This window comes from Danio aesculapii, chromosome 7, assembly GCF_903798145.1.
Source record: "Danio aesculapii chromosome 7, fDanAes4.1, whole genome shotgun sequence".
Classification (NCBI taxonomy): Eukaryota; Metazoa; Chordata; class Actinopteri; order Cypriniformes; family Danionidae; genus Danio; species Danio aesculapii.
The window spans coordinates 71275697-71299387 of NC_079441.1; the positions used below are offsets into that span (position 1 = coordinate 71275697).

The 23691-nt window shown below is 38.1% G+C and overlaps 1 protein-coding gene across 3 annotated transcripts in view; it reads left to right on the plus strand.

Moving 5' to 3' along the window:
* lrp4 (low density lipoprotein receptor-related protein 4) overlaps positions 1 to 23691 on the plus strand; it is a 165469-nt gene that overhangs the window by 56716 nt on the left and 85062 nt on the right. For all 3 annotated transcript variants that reach the window (XM_056462455.1, XM_056462456.1, XM_056462457.1), the window contains exons 2-3: positions 14002 to 14148; positions 22136 to 22252. In XM_056462455.1, the coding sequence (XP_056318430.1) occupies positions 14002 to 14148; positions 22136 to 22252 (264 nt within the window). The remainder of the gene's footprint in view (positions 1 to 14001; positions 14149 to 22135; positions 22253 to 23691) is intronic.

Consider the following 23691-nt stretch of genomic DNA (forward strand, 5'->3'; position numbering starts at 1 on the left):
GCTTTATTCTGTATTTTTTTTATATTGGATTTGGGTCAGGTGATTGGTTAGGCCATTCTACAGCTTGATTTTCTTTCTCTGAAAGCATTTGAGAGTTTCCTTGGCTGTGTTTTGGATCATTCTCTTGCTGAAATGTCCACCCTGAATTTTTTTTTTTGCTTAATCAAAAATCACAGTTTTCTCACGATTCTTTCGATGTAAAATAAAGGTTAATATGAGTAGGCTATTATTATTGTTACTTCTCAAACATATCGTCACCTTGGAAGGTTCTGTCTGCGTTCTGAATGATTTTGAGATATCGAGCTTCAAAGTTTTTGCAATCTTGTCACGGCCGGGCCTTGAACCCGGGTCTCTGGTGTGGAGACTGGTGTGAGTACCACTGAGCCACAGGTGTAGTTGAGTGGGACCCAAACGAAAACACTCAGGGGGAATCCATAAAACAAGGATTTGAGCCCCGTTTTGCTGATGGGTTATTTTTATTATTCACACTTCTGTTGTCCTTCTGACTGGGTAAAGCGAGCTGCTCGTCTCCAGAATATTCAGCTGACAGTGAAGCAGTCTTCATGCTGATAGTCAAGCTTTCCTGCACACACACACACACACACACACACACACACACACACACACACACACTGCTGCAGCTTTACAGACGAGTTACTGAAGCCTTAAGACAATCATTTCACTGCTGGAAGACTTGAGTCATTACATCTGCTGAGATGTGTGTGTGTGTGTGTGCCTGTGCATGTTGTGTTTCTCTTTCTTTGCGTGCGTGTGTATGTGTGTCTGTATGTGTTTTTGTACGTTGTGTTTGTGTGTGTGTGTGTGATTTTTGCAAGTGTTTCTCTGTGTGTCTGTATGCATATTAATCTACATGTGTGTGTGTGTGTGTGTGTAAGTAGTGTGTGTGATTTTTGCATGTGTGTGTCTGTTGTGTGTGTGTCTGTGTACATCTCTGTCTGTCTGTATGTAAGTACAGTGTATGTGTGTAATCTTTCATGTCTGTGTGCTTGTTTCTCTGTGTGTGTGTGTGTGTGTTTGTGTGTGCATGTTCTCTCTTTCTTTGTGTGTTTCTCTCTCTCTCTTGCTGTGTGTGTGTGTGTGTTTGTCTGTCAGTGCATGTTGTGTGTTTCTCTTTCTTTGTGTGTGTGTGTGTGTATTTTTGGGTTTCTGTATGTGCATGTATTTTGTGTGTGTGCGTGTGTTTGTTTGTCTGTGTGTGTGTGTGTTTACTGGTATCTTTCTGTGTGTGTGAGTGTGTGCGTGTGTGTTCCTCTCTCTGTTTGTGCATGTGTGTGCTTGTGTGTTCTCTCTCCCTGTGTGTGTGTGCGTGTGTGCGTGTGTGCGTGTGTGCGTGCGTGTGTGTGTGTGCGTGTGCGTGTGTGTGTGTGTGTGTGTGTGTGTGTGTGTGTGTGTGTGTGTCAGGTTTGCTGACGCATGGCTGCTGTCAGAGCGTCTCTCTGGGTGGTCTTATTTTCCCTCTGCTGTGTTTTGGCCTGTCAGATCTCTCTCTCTCTCTCTCTCTCTCTCTCTCTCTCTCTCTATCTCTCTCTCTCTCTCTCTCTCTCTCTGTGTGTGTGTATCCTGCATACAGCAGTGACTGAGCAGCTGGAAAACACTCAAACACACACCACTGAGGAGGAAAACATGGTAAAAACATAGTTACTGATGAACTTTTGTCATGCTAGGTACCCTAACCAAAAAGTGGTACGGTATGGTTCTCTTTCTGGTACCTTTTGACCGTGGAAACGGCCATAAAAGCGCACCGCACCACTCAGTGGAAACGGGCCTTAAGAGTTTGTCTTAAGATGCTACATTGGAGTTGTCAATTTACTCATGATGTATGTCTTTAGATGGTGGGAGGAAATCGGGGAACCCGGCGGAAACGCACGCGAGCATGAGGAGAACAGGCAAACTCTGCACAGAAACACCGACTGGCCCAGTGAGGGGTCAAATGAGGGGCTGCCATGCCACCCTATGAGTAGAAGGGGAGGAGTAGGGAGGATTCTTCAAGACGAAGATGACTGAAGTGGAAAACTCTAGTGAGTTAGGACTAGGGTTGGGCGATGTCGATTAATTTGTCATCGTATGATGTCTATTTTGAAACATCGTGATGGATGATGGCATCGTCGTAGGCGGGGGTGAATTAATTATTTATGAATAATTAATTAATTTATAACAAATTAATTATTTGTAGCCTACCGCTTCAACTACCTGACCCGCGTGCTCTTTGTTTTACCCATAATCAAATAACAAATAAAGAAATAGAGAAAGAAGTTACACACAAATGACCACCTGTCAATCACTGCGGAGCTGATGCGGGACCAGCCATGATCAATCATAAGCACGTGATCCTCTTGAAATTAGTTTATTAATAAACCGCACATAGTATTCGTAATACAATTTTGTCCTTGATTACACGGTCAGTTATATGAACTGCACCTTTATAAACTCAAGTACATGGACAGAACAACATGAGGGTTTATAGCAAATAAACAAATGTAAATATCCCGCTCGCTTTCTGAGTGTTGTCCAGCGAGTTCCTACATCCCTATGATTGGTCACACGCTCAACAGAAAGGGCTGTGATTGGCTCCAAAGCACTGGCGCTGTTCACCGATAAATAACACTGATAAACGGCAGCGACAGTATGTAATAACCAGTTAGCATCTATAGCAAGGCAAACTTTCTTTATAGAGCACAATTTTACACCACCGTAGTTGATCCAAAGAGCTTTACAATAAAATAAACTAGAAAATAAAAGTAAAAGCTGATATTAAAAATACAAGGAAATATGTATGAGTAAAAATAAGTCTTTAAGTTAGATTTAGAAGCATCCAATGAAGGAGAAATCCTGATTTTTAGATGATCTATGACTGAACCGATACCGAATTGTCCTCATCTGTGTTGCGGTGCACTGTAGAAACGATTAATTTTGACACCCCTGTAATAGAGTATTAGATAAAAACATGTGCACACAACTGAGTTGAAATCTGGTAAGAAAAGGAGCATAAACTATGCTATGGAAACACGTTTACTGAATAAATTCCAACATGTGCATCAAAAAAGTCTGACTTCTACCACCCAAACCTACGTTTTGTTTGTGATATTTGGCGCCTGTTTATTAGGAAGTGACGATTTTATTCTCTTTCACTCATTGCATGAAAACAGTACTCCATCCTTTCATTTTCCTTCACCTTAGTGCCTTATTTAACAGGGGTTACCACAGCGGAATGAACCACCAACTATTCCAGCATATGTTTTACGCTGCGGATGCCCTTCCAGCTGCAACCCAGTACTGAAAAACACCCACTCACATTCACACACTATAGCTAATTTAGTTTATTCAATTCACCTCTAGCACATGTGTTTGGACTGTGGGGGGAAACTGGAGCACCCGGAGAAAACCCACGCCAACACTGGGAGAACATGCAAACTCCACACGGAAAAGCCAACTGACCCAGCTGGGACTCAAACCAGCAACCTTCTTGCTGTGAGGCCACAGTGCTGCCCGAAAACAGTACTTTTATTTGTGCAACATTCCAGTTTTGAGTCTAATTTTCATCTCTGGATGCTCTCCTCTTGGTCTGGACTGGGTTTGCATGTTTGAGATTGTGAGGTGGATCCTGCCGCTGTCTGACGTTCAGACTCTCTCTCTCATTCCTGCAGCCCACTGACTCTGACCAGAGCGGCCAAACTCATTATAAATGGCTGACTGCAATGGAAAAAGAGGCCATTCTCAGTGACAACCCATCGCTTTTTTCTTCTTCTTCCTTCCTCCAGTCCTTCACTCTTTTTCTTTAGTATTTTTTTAAGCCCTATAAATTCATCATATCTCTCTCCCTCTGCTGCTCCTCAAACTCTGGCTTGGCATCTGCAATCGGACACCCTTGTTTTAAAGCTCAGACAAATGTCTCTTTCCAGTTCCTCTGGGGTCTTAAAAGGGCTTACGTTACAGTTGTCCAGCAGATATTTTAAACTCGGTGTGTCAGAAACATTTCTACACTGCAGGTTATCAGCATTGGGGGAAAACACAGTGGAAACTGGAGCTTATTTAATTGGTTTTCAGCTTTTTAATAATAGTTAAGTAAGAATTGAGAGTTGTAACTCAGTGTCACCACTAGCATGGAAATAACACAGGCGTACTGTAAATACAGTTGAAGTAAAGATTATTCGCTCTCCTGTGAATTAGCTTTCTTTTTCAAATATTTCCCAAATGATGTTTAACAGAGCAAGGAAATTTTCACAGTATTTCCTATAATATTTTTTCTTCTGGAGTAAGTCTTGTTTGTTTTATTTCGACTTAAATAAAAGCAGTTTTTAATATTTTAAAAACTATTTTAAGCTCAATATTATTAGCCCCCTTAAGCAATATTTGTTTTGGATGGTCTACAGAGCAAACCACTGTTAAGGGTGCGTCGAGTGATCAGCGTGAGGCACAGTGCATGCCCTGCGTGTAGTCTTGCATTTATACCTCTGCGTGCTTTTTACCTACGCTTTTTGTGCTCCTGTGTTGAGTTTCTTCACAGGTGTTTTGTTTTTTCTGAACATCACCTTAATGTACAAGTAGCTCAAACTTGATCATTCTAAGGTGGGAACCGTCAGACGTGCAACAACTTTAATCATAAGGTAAACACAAAACAAAAGTCTCCATCTGGAGCTCCTTCATGGGACTCGACACTTGTAAACACTTGTTGCATCAGGCTCACGGCTCTCAGCACCGCCCACACTCGTCACAGCTACAAGCCGACCAATCACAGAGCTTGCGCTATGCATCGTTGCGATGTGTAGTTACATTTTTTGAGAGGTGCACGTCAGCCGTGGTGAAGGCTAAGTATACATAAGTATAAATCAGACTTCATACAATGACTTGCCTAGTTACACTAACTTTAACCTAATTAAGCTTAGTTAAGCGCTTAAGTTAAATATTATGTACTATCATCATGGCAAATATAATAATTCTAATAACTGATTTCTTTTATGTTTAGAAATGTTATAAAAATTCTCTCCGTCAAACAGAAATTGGGGAAAAATATACAGGAGGGCTAATAATTCTGACTTCAACTGTATGTGTATCAGCCTATATTAGTGTAAAACCAAAGAAAAGGTACATAAACACACATTTGACGCACTCTGGGTAATGTATTTCACTTTTTTTTTTATTTTAAACAGCACCCTCTAGTGGAAGTGCCATTAAAAATGTGCAATGAAACGTATCCGGAGAAATGTAGTTTGAACAAACATAATTTTAATTCAATAATAGTTTATATCTATCCATCCGTCCGTCCGTCCGTCCGTCCATCCATCCATATATATATATATGGACATCATTTTTCCCTAAAAGTACATCATATCAAAAGATGATGCTTAGGTTTTTATTCTAATTAGGTTCTAATAAGCCCAAATAGCAAAGAGAAATAAAAAAATGCATGTAAAAAAAACACCTTGGGCCTTAAGAGGATAGAAATGAATTCAATTGAATTGAGTGTAAAAAAATCATTGGACTGATTAAGTTTTGTTTCTTAGTTAACTATAAGCTAGCATTAGCTTCAACGTTTGTATTTGGCAACTCAATAAACATTACAACTTCAAGCCTTTTCTCTCTTTTAAAAGCATTTTTGGTGCATTTTATTCACTGCTTAATGCATTACGTTTACACCACCATCACTTTAGGACATGTTTTACTAAAAAAAAAGGGGCACTTCTGAAAATGCACAGGTCTTAACCTAAAATGGGAGTGATTTGATTTATAAATAGAACAGGAGATTTTCAAATCTGTGAAAATCAACCTGCTGAGCGCCTGCAAGCAAACCTTAAAGTGCCGAGGAACGTTTTAAATGTAAATTCTGGATAAAAGCTTGAGCGTCTCCCGTCGATCCGTCCGCAGCTGCGTCTTCATTTCACATCTGAGGGGTTAGAGCTCGCAAAATCTGACAGCTTTCTGGAAACACACGCTGATGTTTCTTTGTGGTCGAGGGGTAATTTCACGGGGTAGAAATTAAAGAGAGCGGCAGATCCACACACACACACACACACACACACACACTATTGGCATTTTGTGTTGGCAGTGTGTGTGATGCCACGGGGAACAGGAGAGATTCCAGATGTAAGGGGTTTTTAGCAAATGCAAGGGTGGAATAGAGACGGAAAGCTGGAAAATCAGAAGATCTTGTTCTGGATGTTTCGAGTTCAGACACATTCGGTGGGGCTTTCATTGTGTTGCTGATCGCACTTTAATGGCCTCTTCAGCTTCGCCATATTTAAATGCTTCGAGCGAAAATAAGGAAATTAATAAATCCACATGTACGAGCATCTTTGCACAACTCTGAATTTGATTTCTACATCGAACATGATATTTTCTGTCTTTTAGTAGATGATTTATATGAGAGACTTACTTTGTTTACCAAATAAGTGGATCTTACTGGATTTGCATTGTAAATATTGAATAAAAGTTACAATTTGGAATGAGCTGGCAATTTTTAACATTAATAATTTTGTGTATTTCACTTTAGATTTGTGAAATTGTGCTCTATAAATCAATAGTCCCTTTATTAATCCGGGGATTCCACAGCGGAATGAACCGCCAACTTATCCAGCATTTGTTTTACGCAGCGGATGCCCTTCCAGCCGCAACCCATCACTGGAAAACACATACACACATTTACACACACATACACTTCGGACAATTTAGCCTACCCAATTCCCCTGTCTTTGGACTGTGGGGGAAACCGGAGGAAACCCACGCGAACGCAGGGAGAACATGCAAACTCCACACAGAAACGCCAACTGAGCCGAGGCTCGAACCAGCAACCCAGCGATCTTCTTGCTGTGAGGCGACAGCACTACCTACTGCGCCACTGCTTCGCCCTTCTATAAATCATAACTCGCAAATGAAAATAAGGTGTGTGAGCTTAATCATATAACAATAAAATGGTAACGTGTAGTTATATTAGTTAAAAATAGTAGTTAAGTTACATTTATTATTATTATTATTATTAATATTAATATTATTATTATTATTATTATTTTCCCTCTCACCATTGGATTGTGACCTTTGGGGTAATTGCTAGAGTAATGATCATTTTGGTCATCACCTGGACAAGGTGCAGCACAAATTTGGGATGAACAAATTTGATTTGCCAAATGATGTTTAACAGAGCAAGGACATTTTCACATATTGAAATTTTTCTTTCTTCTGGAGAAAATTGTATTTGTTTTATTTCGGCTAGAATAAAAGCAAGTTAAAAAAAAGGTAAAAGAAAAGAAATCAGTTATTAGAAATGAGTTATTAAAACTATTATGTTTAGAAATGTGCTGAAAAAATGTGCTCTCTGTTAAACAGAAATTGGGGGAAAAAATTTACAGGGGGGCTAATAATTCAGGGGAGCTTACAATTCTGGCTTCAACTAAATATATATATATATAAGATCAAGGTCAAGATCCTATAATGCGATTTAAAAGCAGAAATAAATGAGGAAAAATAAAAACATGCATCACAAAATAAGGAAAACTGCTAATTTACGCCTGTGTAACGAGTGTTTATGGTGAAATAAACTATATATATATATATATATATATATATATATAAAAGCCATTAGTCTTTTGATGCTATTTTAAAACTTTTTGTTTTGATGCACTCATGAATTTAAATTAAATACAGGTAATTTGTGCATATAATGTCCCTATATCCATAATATGACCATGTAAATATCATTAACGTGACAGAACAAAATTTGTTGTCATCGTGTAAAGTTAAAGAAGTGACTCTTAGTTATTTTAGTGGTTTGAGATAATATGATGCATAAGAAATAATATATACTGCAAGGTTTTTGTAGTGTAATATACAACACTAACCCAGACAATATATCACTTTAAACTATTACAGATGTTAATAAAAGTCACTTTTTTCCAGATTTTTAAGGTTAAATGTAACTGGTGTAATGTAAAAAGCATAAATAAAAATCCTCTTTATATCCCTCTTCTGACTCTACACATAATTATCCTCATTTCTATGACACTTTCTCCAGTCCTGAATGGCAGATCTACTGGATGCTAAACATAACGTAGACCTAACAATGTAGAACAATCCAAAATCTTCATCAAAACTAGTTACATCTTGCTAATCTGTGAGCTGATCTGCTGTTTTCTGCATTCATGCACAATGAAGCGCTCTGCTGATATCATCTGGAAATGCTTAAAGTATTCAGTCAGACATCTCACTCAACCTGTTGCTTCTGGATAACACTCATAACACAGGCATAAAAGAGCAGTTTTCCTTATTCTGTGATTCATGTTTTTATTTCTTCTCATTTATTTCTTCTTTTAAATCGCATTAAAGGAGCTTGATCTCTCTTCCAACAACTTTTAATCTTGAAAAGTTGGAAAAAGTTATTTTAATGAACATTTTTGCTAGTGTAAAGTGAAATATTGTCTGGGTTGGTGATGTATATTAAGCTACAGAAACCTTATAATAAACTGCTGGTACTTTTTCTGTTATTTTACAGACTTATTTCTCTTGATATTATTTCTCATACATTATATTATTTCACACATCTGAAATGTCAATAAAAGCCACTTTGTTAAACATTAACAGATATTTTTACAGTGTACTCTAGTTCTTTCTGGAAGAAGTCGACCAAATAATTATACATTTCATGCATAGACTGTAAAATATATGGACATAGTATGCGTGACGTCACCCATAGGTTTCTGAAGAGCGCAAAAGAAGCTACAAGTAGGCGTGGCCAACCGTCGCCATTTTGTTTGCGCGTCATCGCACCCACAGCGGGATACCAAACAAGGGCAAAGAGGCGGAGAGTGGGCGGAGCTACAGACACCTGCTGGCACTTTGCTTAGACCTGGCAGACAGACTTTACTTTGGGAGAAACGCTTGATACTTTATTACCTGCGACTCGTGCTATATCAAAAAAGTGTTTAGACTTTTAAAAACACTGTAGTAATACACTGAGCCACTAAACATTGTTCTTATGACGTTTTTCTACAGGAGGAAAACACGAATTACTTCCAAACACTTCAGATATAGTGTGTGTTAGTAAATGCATGACTGTTGATGAACTCCAGCATTACACTGTTTGACAACGCTTCAGATGACTGATCTAGATCCTACAGCTAATCAATCTGTCACATTCTGGAGTGCTTTACGGGTCTAAAGAAAAATATTAATGATAAATGATCTTAAATAAAACAAATACATTTATAGAGATGGTGTACAAGTATATAACTTTACTCACATGGGAAACGAGGCCACATGAATGGTTTATGAGCAGAATTAAGTGCACACAGCATCCCATATCATCTGATAATTGTAAGAAATAAGTCCAACAGGGAGCTGACTGTGTAAAGCCACATAAAACAACACAAAATACGATGAATATGCCGAGATCAGTGGCTAATCTGCCAGATTCAGCTGAGGTGAAGTGACTGCGACCAGCGAGACCTAGCTGTCACTCAAGTGGCCACGCCCTTAATTATGCAAACTTAATATAACCTAATATAAAGGAAATGGATGAGTTATAAATAAATTCACCCCCTTCACAGTTGTCATGAAGGGTAATAATAGCTATATGAACCAAAATCGTTCTTCGTACCAGGCTGTAAACACCTTTTTTTTCTGCTGTAAAGTTGACCATTCTAACAGTGGGCTCAATTGCAATTTGCTCTATTATGGAGCCAGGACTAGCGGAATTTTGATGAATTGCAGTTTCAGTTACTTCCGTATTGGCTTCCCGAGGGAGAGCAGGAGGTTGCCGCTTGATTTTATGTTGTGACGGTAGCCAGAATCACGCTAAGTGGGGGGGGGGGGGTATCTACGTTCCAGGGGGCGGACGTTGCGCTGAAGTTTTCACTACCCGCCTATTTCCTTTATTACCTGCAAAAATAAACTCAAAACCGCCCAATATGGCAACATTGGTCTAGCCTTTTTTTCTGTGTTAGTGGGCGGGGCCGCAAGTTTCAAATCTCCTGGGTTTCCACACACAACTACCTGGTTATCAAGATGACTCGTTTGAAGCACTATGAGTCGACTCTTTTATAGATGAATCAATAGTTTTAAACACTGTACACTTACAGATTTAAGCCTTAGCTGGATATTTCACTTCACTTAGAGCTGTGTTACACACTACATGGAAGGACATTTGTAAATAACCCTCAGTAGCACTCCAGGGGCTGTCAAATAAGAATTTCATTGAGTTAAAATCATGTTTATTGAAAACGTATATGAAACATTAGTGCAAGTCAAACATTTAAAATAATAATATAATAATGTTTGGCAAATGAATAATTGTAAATGCTTTGTAATAAACTAGTAACTACATCTCTGTAAAGGTTAAAAATAAATAAACAAAAAGATTCACAGAAAATGGGGTGACACGGTGGCTCAATGGTGAACTAGACACAGCAAGACAGTCTCTGGTTTAAGTCCCGGCTGGGCCAGTTGGCATTTCTGTGGGGAGTTTATATGTTGGATGAACTAAATTGGCCATGGTGTATGTGTAAGAGTGGATGTTTCCCAGTACTGAGTTGCAGCTGGAAGGGCATCCGCTGCGTAGAACATAGGCTGGAATAGTTGGCGGTTCATTCCGCTGTGGCGACCCCTGATGAGCAATGAATGAAATTGACAGAAAAGGTCATTTCTGCTTGTGTCAAAATATAGTTCTTCACTAAATAAAATTTATGCATACATGTATTTTTAAAAATCACGTGTGAGTGATTTAATTAGCATCTCTGACAAAGATTTTAAGGCTAACAGAGTTTTGGCCTTGAAAACAGAAATGGCAAGCCTTTAAAGCACACATGATGAATGTCTTGCTCCATTTAGTGACTAAACATGGCATATATAACTCCATCTCCCACAAAAGAAAGGCTGTAATTATTCCAGCTCGCCAAAAATGAGCGCAGAACCATGTGGTTGAGTCAACTCCACTCTACTCCAGTCTTCACTTTCACATGGCTACTCTTATACCGTCCTGTAAAAACCAAGCAGATCGTGATCAACACACAGTTCCGGTGAAAAAACACACACATTATCTGACATTAAACCAACTACAGGTCATTTTCCTGAATCACACACGATGAACCGCCACGCGCTGGAGAGCAGGGAGGAGGCCTGGAGCAGTTATTAAAAGACTTTTCCGTTTCCTCCAATTATTGAGCTTAAAAACAAAAAATTGCAAGGGCTGAAGTTTTCGAACCGCGTTTTTGTGGTGAATTACACTAATGCTGCAGTCATTATGGTTGGAACAAATTGCATTGAATTTAATATGTTTCTTGTGTCTGTGACATTACGAGGGTCATGCATTGAAGGGGTCATATTTGCGAGATTTAACACGAGCGCCAGATGTCCCCACAATATTTCTGTGTAATTTCAGCTCAAAGTACCCTGTGCAGACCCCCTAGTTTTTCACGATTTTCTTTCGATTTAAAAATGACTGATTTTGTGGTGGTAAATCCCAGAAATTGGAGGACATTTTTGCAATTTAATAAAAAATATAAAATAAATTAAATAAATAAACATATATATATATATATATATATATATATATATATATATATATATATATATATATATATATATATATATACATATACATATATATACATACAGGGCTTTACATTAACACCCGCCTAATGCAGGTAGATTTCAACGGTGGCGGTTAAGATTAAGACACTCCCACTAGCCACTTTGGCTGGTTGAAAATAATTTTCCCAGATAATAATTCTTAAAAGCAGGGTTCGACAATAAGGATGGTCCAATATGCATGCCAAGGCGATCTTAAAATTGAGAAGCCACACGACTGCCAAAAATAATTGCATTCGCAACTTCGCGAGCAAAGCAGGTGAATACCGAATGAGAGGGTGATCACTCGCGCTAACAGCTGAGGTGATGCGCGCGACTGTTTATAACGCGTGCGCGCTCCCGTTTCCTTTCGTGAAGCAACTGTGTCTAGAAACGCAACTGATGCGATCGGTTATCTTTCAAATAGACTAGACAAATGAACATGCACCCACAGTCTTGCTGCTTTCCAGATTTCCACAGTTGACTTATTGTAAGCAGCGCCAGTTGCTTTCACTTTGACCATTCTTTGAACAGATTATTTATGGGTCTAACATTAACCGTGTGTGTGATCATCCTTTCATTATCACACGGTATGTTTTTTTACCTGCTTTTTTTTGCGTTAATATGGTTTAATCATCATTTTTTTTACAATAACATTGCTTTAATGGGAGATTAACTCCCCATTATGTGTAGTTAACTGATGATCTGGGACCTTTAGCCAGGACAGATTACTGTGCATATGTTTTGGTAAATAAAAAGTATAGTATACAGCAATATTTCACAAAAAGAGAAGTGAATGAGGAGGCATGAGGAGATAACGCAAAATCTAAATGAAGTCATTTTAGCACGACAAAGTCATATTTATGTGTGTAAAATTTATTTTCCCAACAATAAAATTGTGGCTAGTGAAAATGGCGAGTGGCTAGTAATGTTGGAAAACTACTAGCCACAGTGGCTGGTGATCAAAACAGTTAATGTCAAGCCCTATATATATATATAGTAGTACCTAATATGGTAAATAAGATATAGATAGTAAATAAGATATATATAGGATATATATAGGAAAACTACTAGCCACAGTGGCTGGTGATCAAAACAGTTAATGTGGCTAGTAGTTTTCCTATATATATCCTATATATATCTTATTTACTATCTATATCTTATTTACCATATTAGGTACTACTATGTTAGGTGTGCACAATGAAAAATAATAAAAATAAAGCTTCTTTATTTGGGTCTCTTTTCAAGACAAGATCTAAAACGGTAGTGATTAAGCCAAAGGAAGTTTGTATAACTCTTATTTTTTAACCATGATTTTACCTTCTCTCAGATTTCACTCCCCAGAGCATCTGACATCATGTAGCTCACTCAGGACATGCGTTAGGGCTTCCCCTACCATAATACACCTGAAACACAGATTGCCGTAAAACTCAGGGAATCATTTTCTCTCATTAACTACAGGGAAAGTAATTTATCGATTTAATGCACATCATAACACCAGCCATACATGTAAAGCACAAATAATGTCCTTCAATTCGGTCCAGGGCCGTCATCGGTGAACCAGTCTCCATCTGTTTGTTCCATTACTCCGTTTGTTAACGTTAGATGTTTCCTCACACTTTCTTTTGCAGTCTAAACCGCGTCAAAACGCTCAATTTGTACCACAGGATGTCTAGTCCCACCTTTGCTTTGACTAGATGTAAATCACTCGCGCTTCATCCTTGTCTGCTTACTGAAGAACTTGAAAACTCGCCCTCGTCCCCCATTTCATATAATGTAATGATTGTGAGGGCTCAGGTGAGGCGTCATTGGTCGAGAGACATTCAGATACATACGTGCGTATGCAACGTCTATAAGTCATGTAAAACAATTAATTGCAAACTGAAATAAATCTTCATTTGATTATCTCGTTTGGAATTTGATGTTTTATGAAATAATTTGTGCTATTATTTTGCATTTAAATGAAGAATTAAGAAATTAAGATTTGCAGGACCCCCCAAAAAATGTGCGACTATTTGTTGATTTTGCGTCGGATTGAGCAATTGCGGAATCGTGAAAAACTAGGGGGTCTGCCTGTGGTTATATTGAAGGATCAGTGTCCTGCAGAGTTTAGCTCTATCCAGCTTTAGCACATTTCTTTATATCAGAGGTGCCCAAACTCGATCCTGGAGGTCTGGTGTTCTGCAGAGTATATCTCCAACTTGCTTCAACACACCTGCCCTGAAGTTCCTAGTATATCTAGTAAGAGCTTGATTAGCTTGTTCAGGTGTGTTTGATTAGGGTTGTAGTTAAACTCTCTAGGACACCGGCCCCCCTGCTCTGCATGCTTGTTTTGGTGTTTAATATTACGCACTACTCTAAGTGCAGCACGTGTAAAAAGGAGCCATTGAGACTCCCTCCAGTGTCTGACTTCATGTGTTTGTTTTGCAGGTGTTTTGAGCGCCGCCGAATGCTCGTGTGGAAAGAATCACTTCACGTGTGCGGTCAGTGCGTTTGGCGAGTGCACGTGTATCCCGGCTCAGTGGCAGTGTGACGGAGACAACGACTGCGGAGATCACAGCGATGAAGACGGCTGCAGTGAGTCCCATAACACAACATCATGCACATTCTTAGTTTTATTCACAGCCAGTTTGACATTGGTTGGATTGGAAAGCGTTTAACTGACTGGTACTGTACGGGTCACCTTTATCAAGCTTGCGTTTCTGCTGCTAAAAGGGTACCAATGGTACTCGTTTGGTGGGTGTGGTGTATGACAGAAAGTTTCAGTCAACGTTATTTTCACTGGAGGAAATGTCTACAATAAAGCTGTACGGGTCGTTCCATATCATATGAGAAGCTCTTTTCACAAAACAGATGCTTCATACACATAAACACTTGTGTATAAATGTTTATTACTAACTTTTCAATGAACATGAGTTGATTATAACTGCAGATCAAAGACAGTGCGAAACAGCCTACTGTAACGTCTGTAATTATATTAAATAACTAAATAAATGAACATATATAAACACATACAGCCCCTTACAGTCTCCGATATGTTACCAACTACAGAAGAACTACATATAGCAGACATTTCGTCAGTATTTAGGTTCAAAAACAACACAAAATATAGCCTACAGTCAGTGTAAACCTCTCATCTGTGTCTGTAATCTTCAGCAGCACATGTAGCCTCTGTTAGAGAGTAATTCCGTCATTCCAAGTTCATATTAGTCCAAAAGGTGAAGATAATAGTTAATCATGGCATTTTGTTCATGTTTGCTGAAAAAATAATGTGCTCCTTTTTCCAGCTTCTCCTTTGTTTCTTCACGCTTCACTCTCGTGTTTGTCAGTGTCTGACAGGATCGGGTTTCAAAAGCACGTCAATAATCAAGCGCGGGTTATTATCATCAGCTCAAGACGCTTTTTATTTCAGATGTAGATGCGCGGCGAGCGCAAGCAAGAAAGCGAAACCGCTCGCGGCTCAGACTGGCTCGTAAAAAACTACGGGGCACAGGATAAATCTGCTCTTCTTTTTGGCTTTGTGGCTGTTCATCAAGACAACGACAAGGTTTGTTTGAGCCCGGATCGACCATGGCTCGTTATTATATGTATATTTAATTCCGCTGTAATCTCTCGGCTGTGTATTAAAACATGGCGGCTCCTTTGTTTTCATACTGGCTTGTTGCGTAAGCGAATGACGTGTCTCTGTAAACCAATAGCGTTCAGCGGCGTGTCTAGCTCCGCCTTTTGGTACCCTTGCTCGTGTTTTGGTACCCTTTCGAAAGGGTGCTGAAAAAGTGGTACGGTACCGTTCGCCTTTTGACTGTGGAAACGGCCATGAAAGCGTACCGAACCGTACCATACCACTCAGTGGAAACGTGCCATTAGATCAGAATATATGCTGGAATGTTGCTCTTTTTAGGGATGCATTGATGATTATCGTCTGAAAATGCATTTTTACTTTGCTTAATAATGTGATAAATAATTATCGTAAACCATTTTCAGTTTCGGTTCTCGGACAAGTGCATCCATCAATTTCATTTGGGTGCATTCTTGGTTTTTTCGTTTGTTGCAGCACTAAACACACGTGTCATGATTTCTACAGTGGTCAAACGAAGCTGATAAATGATGCATTATTTCAGCTGGTTGAACCACTGTCCGCCACTTTTTATTAAGAGTTTAGTTCGATTTTTGTTAATGTTCAGTGGCTTAGTTGCTTTATTTATGCACTTTTTTGTCAGGGAATTCCTTTTATTTATACAAAAATAAAGTTCAAAGCTGTAGAAATGAATAGTTAAGATTAAGATTATATAATAGAAACTATTTGTTTGTTGTATTTATTTGCCTTTAGTTTTTGAAATCATTTAGAAAAAAAAACATATATATAGATCAGGGGCGTCTCTAGACCCAATTCACTGGGGCACGTGGCCCAGTAACAATCTCCAGTGCCCCAGTAAATGCTTTGAGATATGATTTACTTCATATGCAAGTGTATTTATTAAGAGTGGTAATTCCGAAATAAAGACGTTATTCTCTATGTGCAACCGAACCACGCTGGTGAAAGCAGTGTAGTTTAATCAAAAAGCAAACTGACGTATCTCTGCGTCTGCGCAGAGAACCCGCGCGCCTCTCGCACACGCTGCTCTTATGGCTGTGAGAGTCCCGGTAGTTAACATGCGCGCCAAAAAAGCAGGCTACTTGCTTGTCACGCGCCGCTCATGCGTTGTAAAACCGGTGTAACGGCCTTTTTTTGTTTAGCTAGTCGACAAAACTAAAGTTTAAACAATATGACGGTGATCTTACTAAGCGTGCCTCCTGATAGATTTTTTTGTATGAAGCAAAAAGGAGGGATGAGGAGATGAAGAGGGATGAGGAGTCAGGGAGGTAAAGACTTAATACACCTACCGTTAATTCTCTGCCATGTGTCAAGTCTAAGACAACAGATAATTTTATAAAACATCATTTTTTTTTTGTATTTTATTGAATTGTCTATAGAATTTCACTTTTAATATTTAATACTTTCTTAAGATTTCTTAAATGATCTTAGCATCACTCCAGTTGTGTCTAAACACTGTTTTTCAGTTACATTTAAGATTATTTAGAAAAATAATTGTATAATAACAAGAATACTTTTATTTTTAATAGATATTTATTTAATAATTTATATATGTTTCTATATATATATATATAGTGCCCCAGTAGAGCTTTATGACTAGCAACGCCCCTGATATAGATACATATTTATCAGCATTCATATCGGGTCCCTGCCTACCTGTTGGCGAGTCAAATGTGAGCTAAAATCCTGCAGTCTGAACTCAGCATTAGTTTTTTATTTGTTGCAGCACTAAACACATTTGACTTTAATTGTACCGTGGTCAAATTACACCGACATGTTTAAGCCGATAAATGATGTATTATTTCTGCTGCTTGCCACTTTTAATGATTAATTTATTTAGATTTAGGTTCATCTTTAGTGGTTTGTTGCTTTATTTATCCACTTTTTGTCAGGGAATATCTTTCATAGCTGTAGAAATAAATAGTTGATTGATTAAGTTCAGCTACACATTTGACATTAACTTTACAGTGGTCATATGAGTGAAATGGTTTGTGAAAAACACACATGCGCATGCACACATAGAGTTCTGTGGTGGATTCTCTGTTCGTAAAACAAGATTGTGATGCTTTAGAGAACAGAAGAGCCCCTGGATGAAGCGAGAATTCATCTACAATCAGTTAAAATTGATTGTGCCTGATGACGAGCATTTACATGCACTTTAAAAGTCAATTCCAGGCAGACTGAAGCCATCATTTGTCTTTATAAAATGTCATGTAAATGCTTTAGCTTGACTGAAGTAGCACTGGGCCCTTAATGCAATTGGCTTCGTCCAGCATGTGTGCATTTATGCAACCCTTAAATGTTGATGAAGTTGTTCATCTGAAGATGTCTTCATTGACTTCCACTTGCACCAAACCTTGATTTGATTTATTCATTCTTACAGTACTAAATAGTATTATTAAATTAGTATTAGTTATAGTATTAAAACATCAGAGCGTGGACCAAAGTGCTGAACATTAAAGGTTCAAGACACCCTGGAGTATTTCTTCTGAGATTTTAACTGATTTTGAGCATCAGATAAGACGATGTTAGCACCAGCCAGCTTTAATTGTGAGGAAAACTGGATAATTTTGAGCTTTTGTCAGCTAATTTCATCTTCCGGGTTTAAAATAATTTTGAGGCGGGCGTCAAAATTGGTGACGTAGTGCAAATCTGCTAGTGGAGTGATGACGTGTCGGTTTCTCATTATTATTCATAGCCGAGTTTTCTTATCCTATGAGAAGAGCCTGCTGCTTAATTATTCATTAAAGCACGTGCTTTCCGAAAGCAAGGCAGACCTGCCAAGCTGTAACAGCTTTTATTCCTGTTTATGTAAAGCACTTTGAATTGCCACTGTGTATGAAATGTGCTATATAAATAAACTTGCCTTGCCTTGCCTTGCCTTAACACCGCGTCTGCACACGAGTATTTAGCTATTCCTGAAGGGTCATATGTGTTTGTTTCTATGATTCACAAGCTTTGTTCCACGTTTTTCCCTGCGATTCTGTCAGTGCCGATTTTAGCAAAGCTGTTGGTTTGCAGCAAGTATTTTTGTCGGGAGAGCTGTACGAGAGTTTGAGAATGGCGAACTTTGTCTGTTATCTGTTAAGTTTGTTACCATTCAGACACATCGCCTATATCTGTGCTGCTGTGTTTGCTATAGGTTTAAAATCTTCCGATTACCAGCAGAGATAATGGTTGAAATAGACAGGGAAAGAGACCTGCTGCACTGCTAACCACTGTGTCTGCATTCAGAACATTAAAGGTTCAAGACACCCTGGAGTATTTCTTCTGAGATTTTAACTGATTTTGAGCATCAGATAAGACGATGTTAGCACCAGTCAGCTTTAATTGTGGGGAAAACTGGATAATTTTGAGCTTTTGTCAGCTAATTTCATCTTCCGGGTTTAAAATCATTTTTGAGGCGGGATCAAAATCGGTGACTTTCAGTGTTTGGTGAAAGTGAAAGTGTTTGGACTTTCAGCAGTGAATATTAAACCACACTAAACTGAACTAAACTGAACTTCAACTCTGAAAACTGGACTGAAACAGTTTCCATGTATTAGAACTTATATGTTATTCTGCTTTAACACAATCTACATTGTAAAAGTGCTAGAGAAATAAAGATGAATTCAATTGAATGATAAAAATACACCTGAAGAACACCACAAGGTCACATTTAATACAATTAAGCGCTGTTACTTTCCTCAATGAATTGTTCGCTCATATTCATAGTGCGCTACAAAAGGCTGCGTTGCCAGATAATGATTTTTCCAAACACAAAAATATACACTTTTTCTTTTAAGTAATATATCATTTAAAATATTTAAAGATGTAAAAGATAACACGGATGCAATAAATAGGGTCACTAAAATAATTGTTATTATGAAGGTAGAACAAACAGATTCATTCCAATGGGCAAATGTTGCCAGTTAATAGTGAGCCAGCCTGAACACCCGCCGGTGATCTACACACACCTGCAGCTTCTCCACGATGGACGTCCAGCGTTTTCCAGCCCCCGGCACCTGGACTGCAGCTTTATACCAGAAATTTGGTCAGAGGAGAAATGGTCGTGCCCAACTGAGCCTGTTTTTCCCCTTCACTTTCGTCAATTGGTGAAGTTTGTTCCTTGTCACTGGCTTGCTTGGTTTAGGACATGTGGAGCCGCTCATCGCTGGATTTGCTCTTCAGTGTTTGGACTTTCAGCAGTGAATATTAAACCACACTGAACTGAACTAAACTGAGCTTCAACTCTGAAAGCTGGACTGACACACTTTCAATCTACTAGGACTTCTATGTGAAGCTGCTTTGACTCAATCTACATTGTAAAAGCGCTCTACAAATAAAGATGAATTGAATTGAATGATAAAAATACATCTGAAGAACACCACAAGTTCACATTTAATACAATTAAGCGCTGTCAATTGTTCGCTTGCATTCATAGTGTGCTACAAAAGCACAGGAATTTCCCGGAGATGGTTCTGTAAACTCAGGATGGCTCTGACTTCATTCTGCAGCACAATAGAAGCATCTTTTCGAGCGCTAATTCCCGAATTCCTACACCTGACAGGCCTGTGTGACCTGCAGATGTGCTCAGCGGAGCGCGTCACTCTCTACAGGACCCAATTGAAGATACTTACTCCGGGAGGCGCGGAAAAAGCACCAGGAAAACCATTAAGGAGCCTCGTCAGCCTAACAATGGCCTCTTCTCAATGCTGCCGTCATGAAAACACTGTCAGAGCCTGAAAACACAGAAAGACTCAGGAGGAGTTTCTTCCTCCAGGGACTTTTTTAATGAGGAGCACTGGAAATCTCACTACATGCAGAACACACACACACACACACATGCACTACATACATATGCACACTGCTATATATGCACAGAAATAACGTGCTGGTTGTTTTATGTACATATACAGTTTGTGCATGCATGCAAGCGTGCACACATAAACTACACACTATTAAATGCACAGGTCCCAATTTATAATATATTAGGTGGCCTTCACTATTAATGTATTGGCATCAAAATATAAATACAACGTACTTACCGCGTTCATAATGTATTGCGAAACACTTGTGGGTGGGGTATGGGTAGCGTTAGGGACAGGTTTGGGGGTATAGACTGATTTCACGCGGCCGCCAATTTAAAAAGCGAAATCGATGCTGCGGTGGGAATAAACCGGGAAGTATCACCTGAGTCACACAGGAATGTTGTGTACTTGGCTGTATATCTTATCAGCGAAAGGAAAGCGACACAAATTTATCATTTCACCGCTTTCGAGTGACCCGAAGGTCTGTTCTATATGGAAAGTGAAAATAAAAAGGGATGGCAGACCTAATTTTCAGCTTAGTCAAGGGGAATGGCACTAGTCAGCTAACGTTTTCTTTACCTAACACACGTTTTAGATGCCATTTATCAAACTCAAGTTAATGAACTGATTCTTTCACTATATTAGACCTGTCACGATACTGAATATCGGTAGTGAAATTTATAATAATAATAATAATAATAATAATAATAATATTATTATTGTTAATATAAATATTATTATTGTTATTAATATTAATAATAATATTAATAATAATATTATTATTATTATTATTATTATTATTAATATTATTTTTATTATTATTATTAATATTATTAATATTATTATTGTTATTATTACTATCATTATTATTATTATTAATATTATTATTATCATTATTATTAATAATAATATTATTATTATTGTTATTATCATTATTATTATTATTATTATTATTATTATTATTATTATTATTATTATTATTATTATTATTAATAATATTAATAATAATAATATTATTATTATTATTATTAGCTTTGTATAACATCACTTGAGAGATATTTGAAAAAGAACTAACATTTAAATAGTTCAGAAGGGCCACTAATTTTGCCTGTATATTCTATATTAGCCAGTTCGTATATTAGCCTAAGTGTACAATAGAGTTATGCTTCTGTCTTCTTGTCATATTAATGTATATTCAGATTAATGCATCACTCAAAATGCCCAAACATGCAATATTTATTTTCTAAATAGTTTTTTTTCTCTAATCTCTTTCCTCGAGTATTTCCCACGTTCACCGCTGGACTGTGAAAACGGCATTGCTTCACTGATTATGCACACCTGTGTCTCATTTAGTTACTCATCAACTCTTGTATTTAGTGCTCTGTGATTCTGTTCAGTTCATCTGCTCTTATTGGGATTTTAATTCTAAAACTATTATTTCTTAAAGGAGCCAATATTATTGACCTTAGCTGTTTTTTTTCTAATCAAACTCTGATACAAGCAACCAAAATGAGTTTCCTTCACAGGGTGGCAGATGCACCCTTATGGATAGGATGAGGAGCTCTGTCACCCGGGTGGAGCTCGGAGTAGAGCCGCTGCTCCTCCACATCGAGGTGGCTCGGGCATCTGTTTCGGATGCCTCCTGGACGCCTACCTAGGGAGGTGTTCCAGGCATGTCACACCGGGAGGAGACCTCGCGGAAGACCCAGGACATGCTGGAGGGACTATGTCTCTTGGCTGGCCTGGGAAACACCTCGGGATCCCCCCGGAGGAGCTGGAGGAAGTGTCTGGGGAGAGGGAAGTCTGCTAATCTCCTAAGACTGCTGCCCCTGCGACCAAGCCTCAGAAAAGCAGAAGAAAATGAATGAACTAAAAGAAATAAGACTTTGCCAGAAGGAAAATATAATAAGAAATACTGTGAAGATATAGTTTTTATTTTATTGTTATTATTTTTAAAGTTATTATTATTATTATTATTATTATTATTAGCTTTGTATAGCATCACAAATAAATAACATTTAAATAATTCAGGAAGGCCACTAATTTTGCCTGTATATTCTATATTAGCCAGTGTGTATATTAGCGTGTACAATACAGTTCTACTTATGTCTTCTTGTCATATTAATGTCATATTACTTGTCTTTTTTTAATTGGTTTTCCCATCATCTCCTTCCTCCAGTATTGCCCACATGTTCACCGCTGGACTTTCACTGTGAAAACGGCAAATGCATCCGCCGCTCGTGGTTGTGTGACGGAGACAACGACTGTGAGGATGACTCCGATGAACAAGACTGTCGTGAGTACAAATACCTTTAACATCCTTCCTTTAACAAATGACTGAATCGCCCATTTCCCTCACACTTCCAATAATATCCAGGTAAGCGCAGCGTCTTCATGACTCATGACTTCAGGATCTGTTTTTATTTGCTCATGGGTTAGTGGGCGGAGCCGCAGGTTTAAATTTGCCCGGGTTTGTGTGCTTAACAATTGGGCGGGGCTTATGTTTCGTAGCCACGTCACGCCGAAACGGCTAAAGACTCGTCTTGAAGACGATTCATTCTAAACACTATGAGTCGACTCTTTTTTTTTTTAGATGAATCAATAGTTTTAAAAACTGTCCACTTTCAGATTAAAGCCTTAGCTGGATATTTCACTTCACTTAGAGCTGTGTGACACACTACATGGAAGGTCATTTTCAAAAACCCACAATAATAATATAAGTTTTATATATTTAATATAATTTAATATAAGTAGGGATTCCTGATATTGGAGGTTTTCCGATATCCAGTATTTATAAACTCCATTTGGCGTTCTCTTTTTCTAGGTTGTGTATTTTTGGGAAAGTACTATTTTACAAGAGTCAGGCTTGTGAATTTTACATGATACCTGCTAACCACGAGTAAAAAAAAAAAACTTCAAATTCAATTTTTTACAATTTGTTTATTTTTTCTTCCCCTATTTTTATTTATTTATTTATTTATTTAATTAGTTGTTTATTTATGTTAATTACTCAGATTCCACATTTTCAAATAGTTATGTCACAGCCAAATATTGTCCTATCTTATCAAACTATACAAATGTAAACTTATTTATTCAGATTTCATATGATGTATAAAGTTATTATATGTAACATGTTATGTACTCCCAGCAAACAAGAACTAGAAAACATGTAATAGTTCACCGAAAACAAGTATGTCTTAGCCAGTATTTGTTTCTATGCACATTTGAGGTGCTGTTTTATGTTGGACAGAAGTCAATAATATTTCCAAAATGTCCTGTGCTTAAATAGTGCTCTAAAAGCCCCTGGTGTAGGATTTGGTAAGAAACAAACCGAGTAATCATATATTATTTAATGAAAGTCTTGACCTCTCTGGTTAATCTCCTGTGTCCATTCAGGGGTGCATAAAAGTGGTGGTTCTATCATTAAATAATTATACTATAATTATTTAATGATAGCTTTTTGCTCCCCGTGAAGTTCAAAGATGGTCACTATTGACTAAAATGTAGGTCAAATTTGGTGCTTGTACAAAACAACTCGTCAGTACTGTATATTTACAGTGAAATTGGTACAAAAAGAGCCAAATATGAACGTAGATTATTAAAGATGCTTCAACCTAAGACAAAACTATTAGCCCTGCTGTGACTATTTAAAGGAGACCTATTATGCCCCTTTTTACAAGCTGTAAAATAAGTCTCTGATGTCCCTAGAGTGTGTGTGTGTGTGTGAAGATTCAG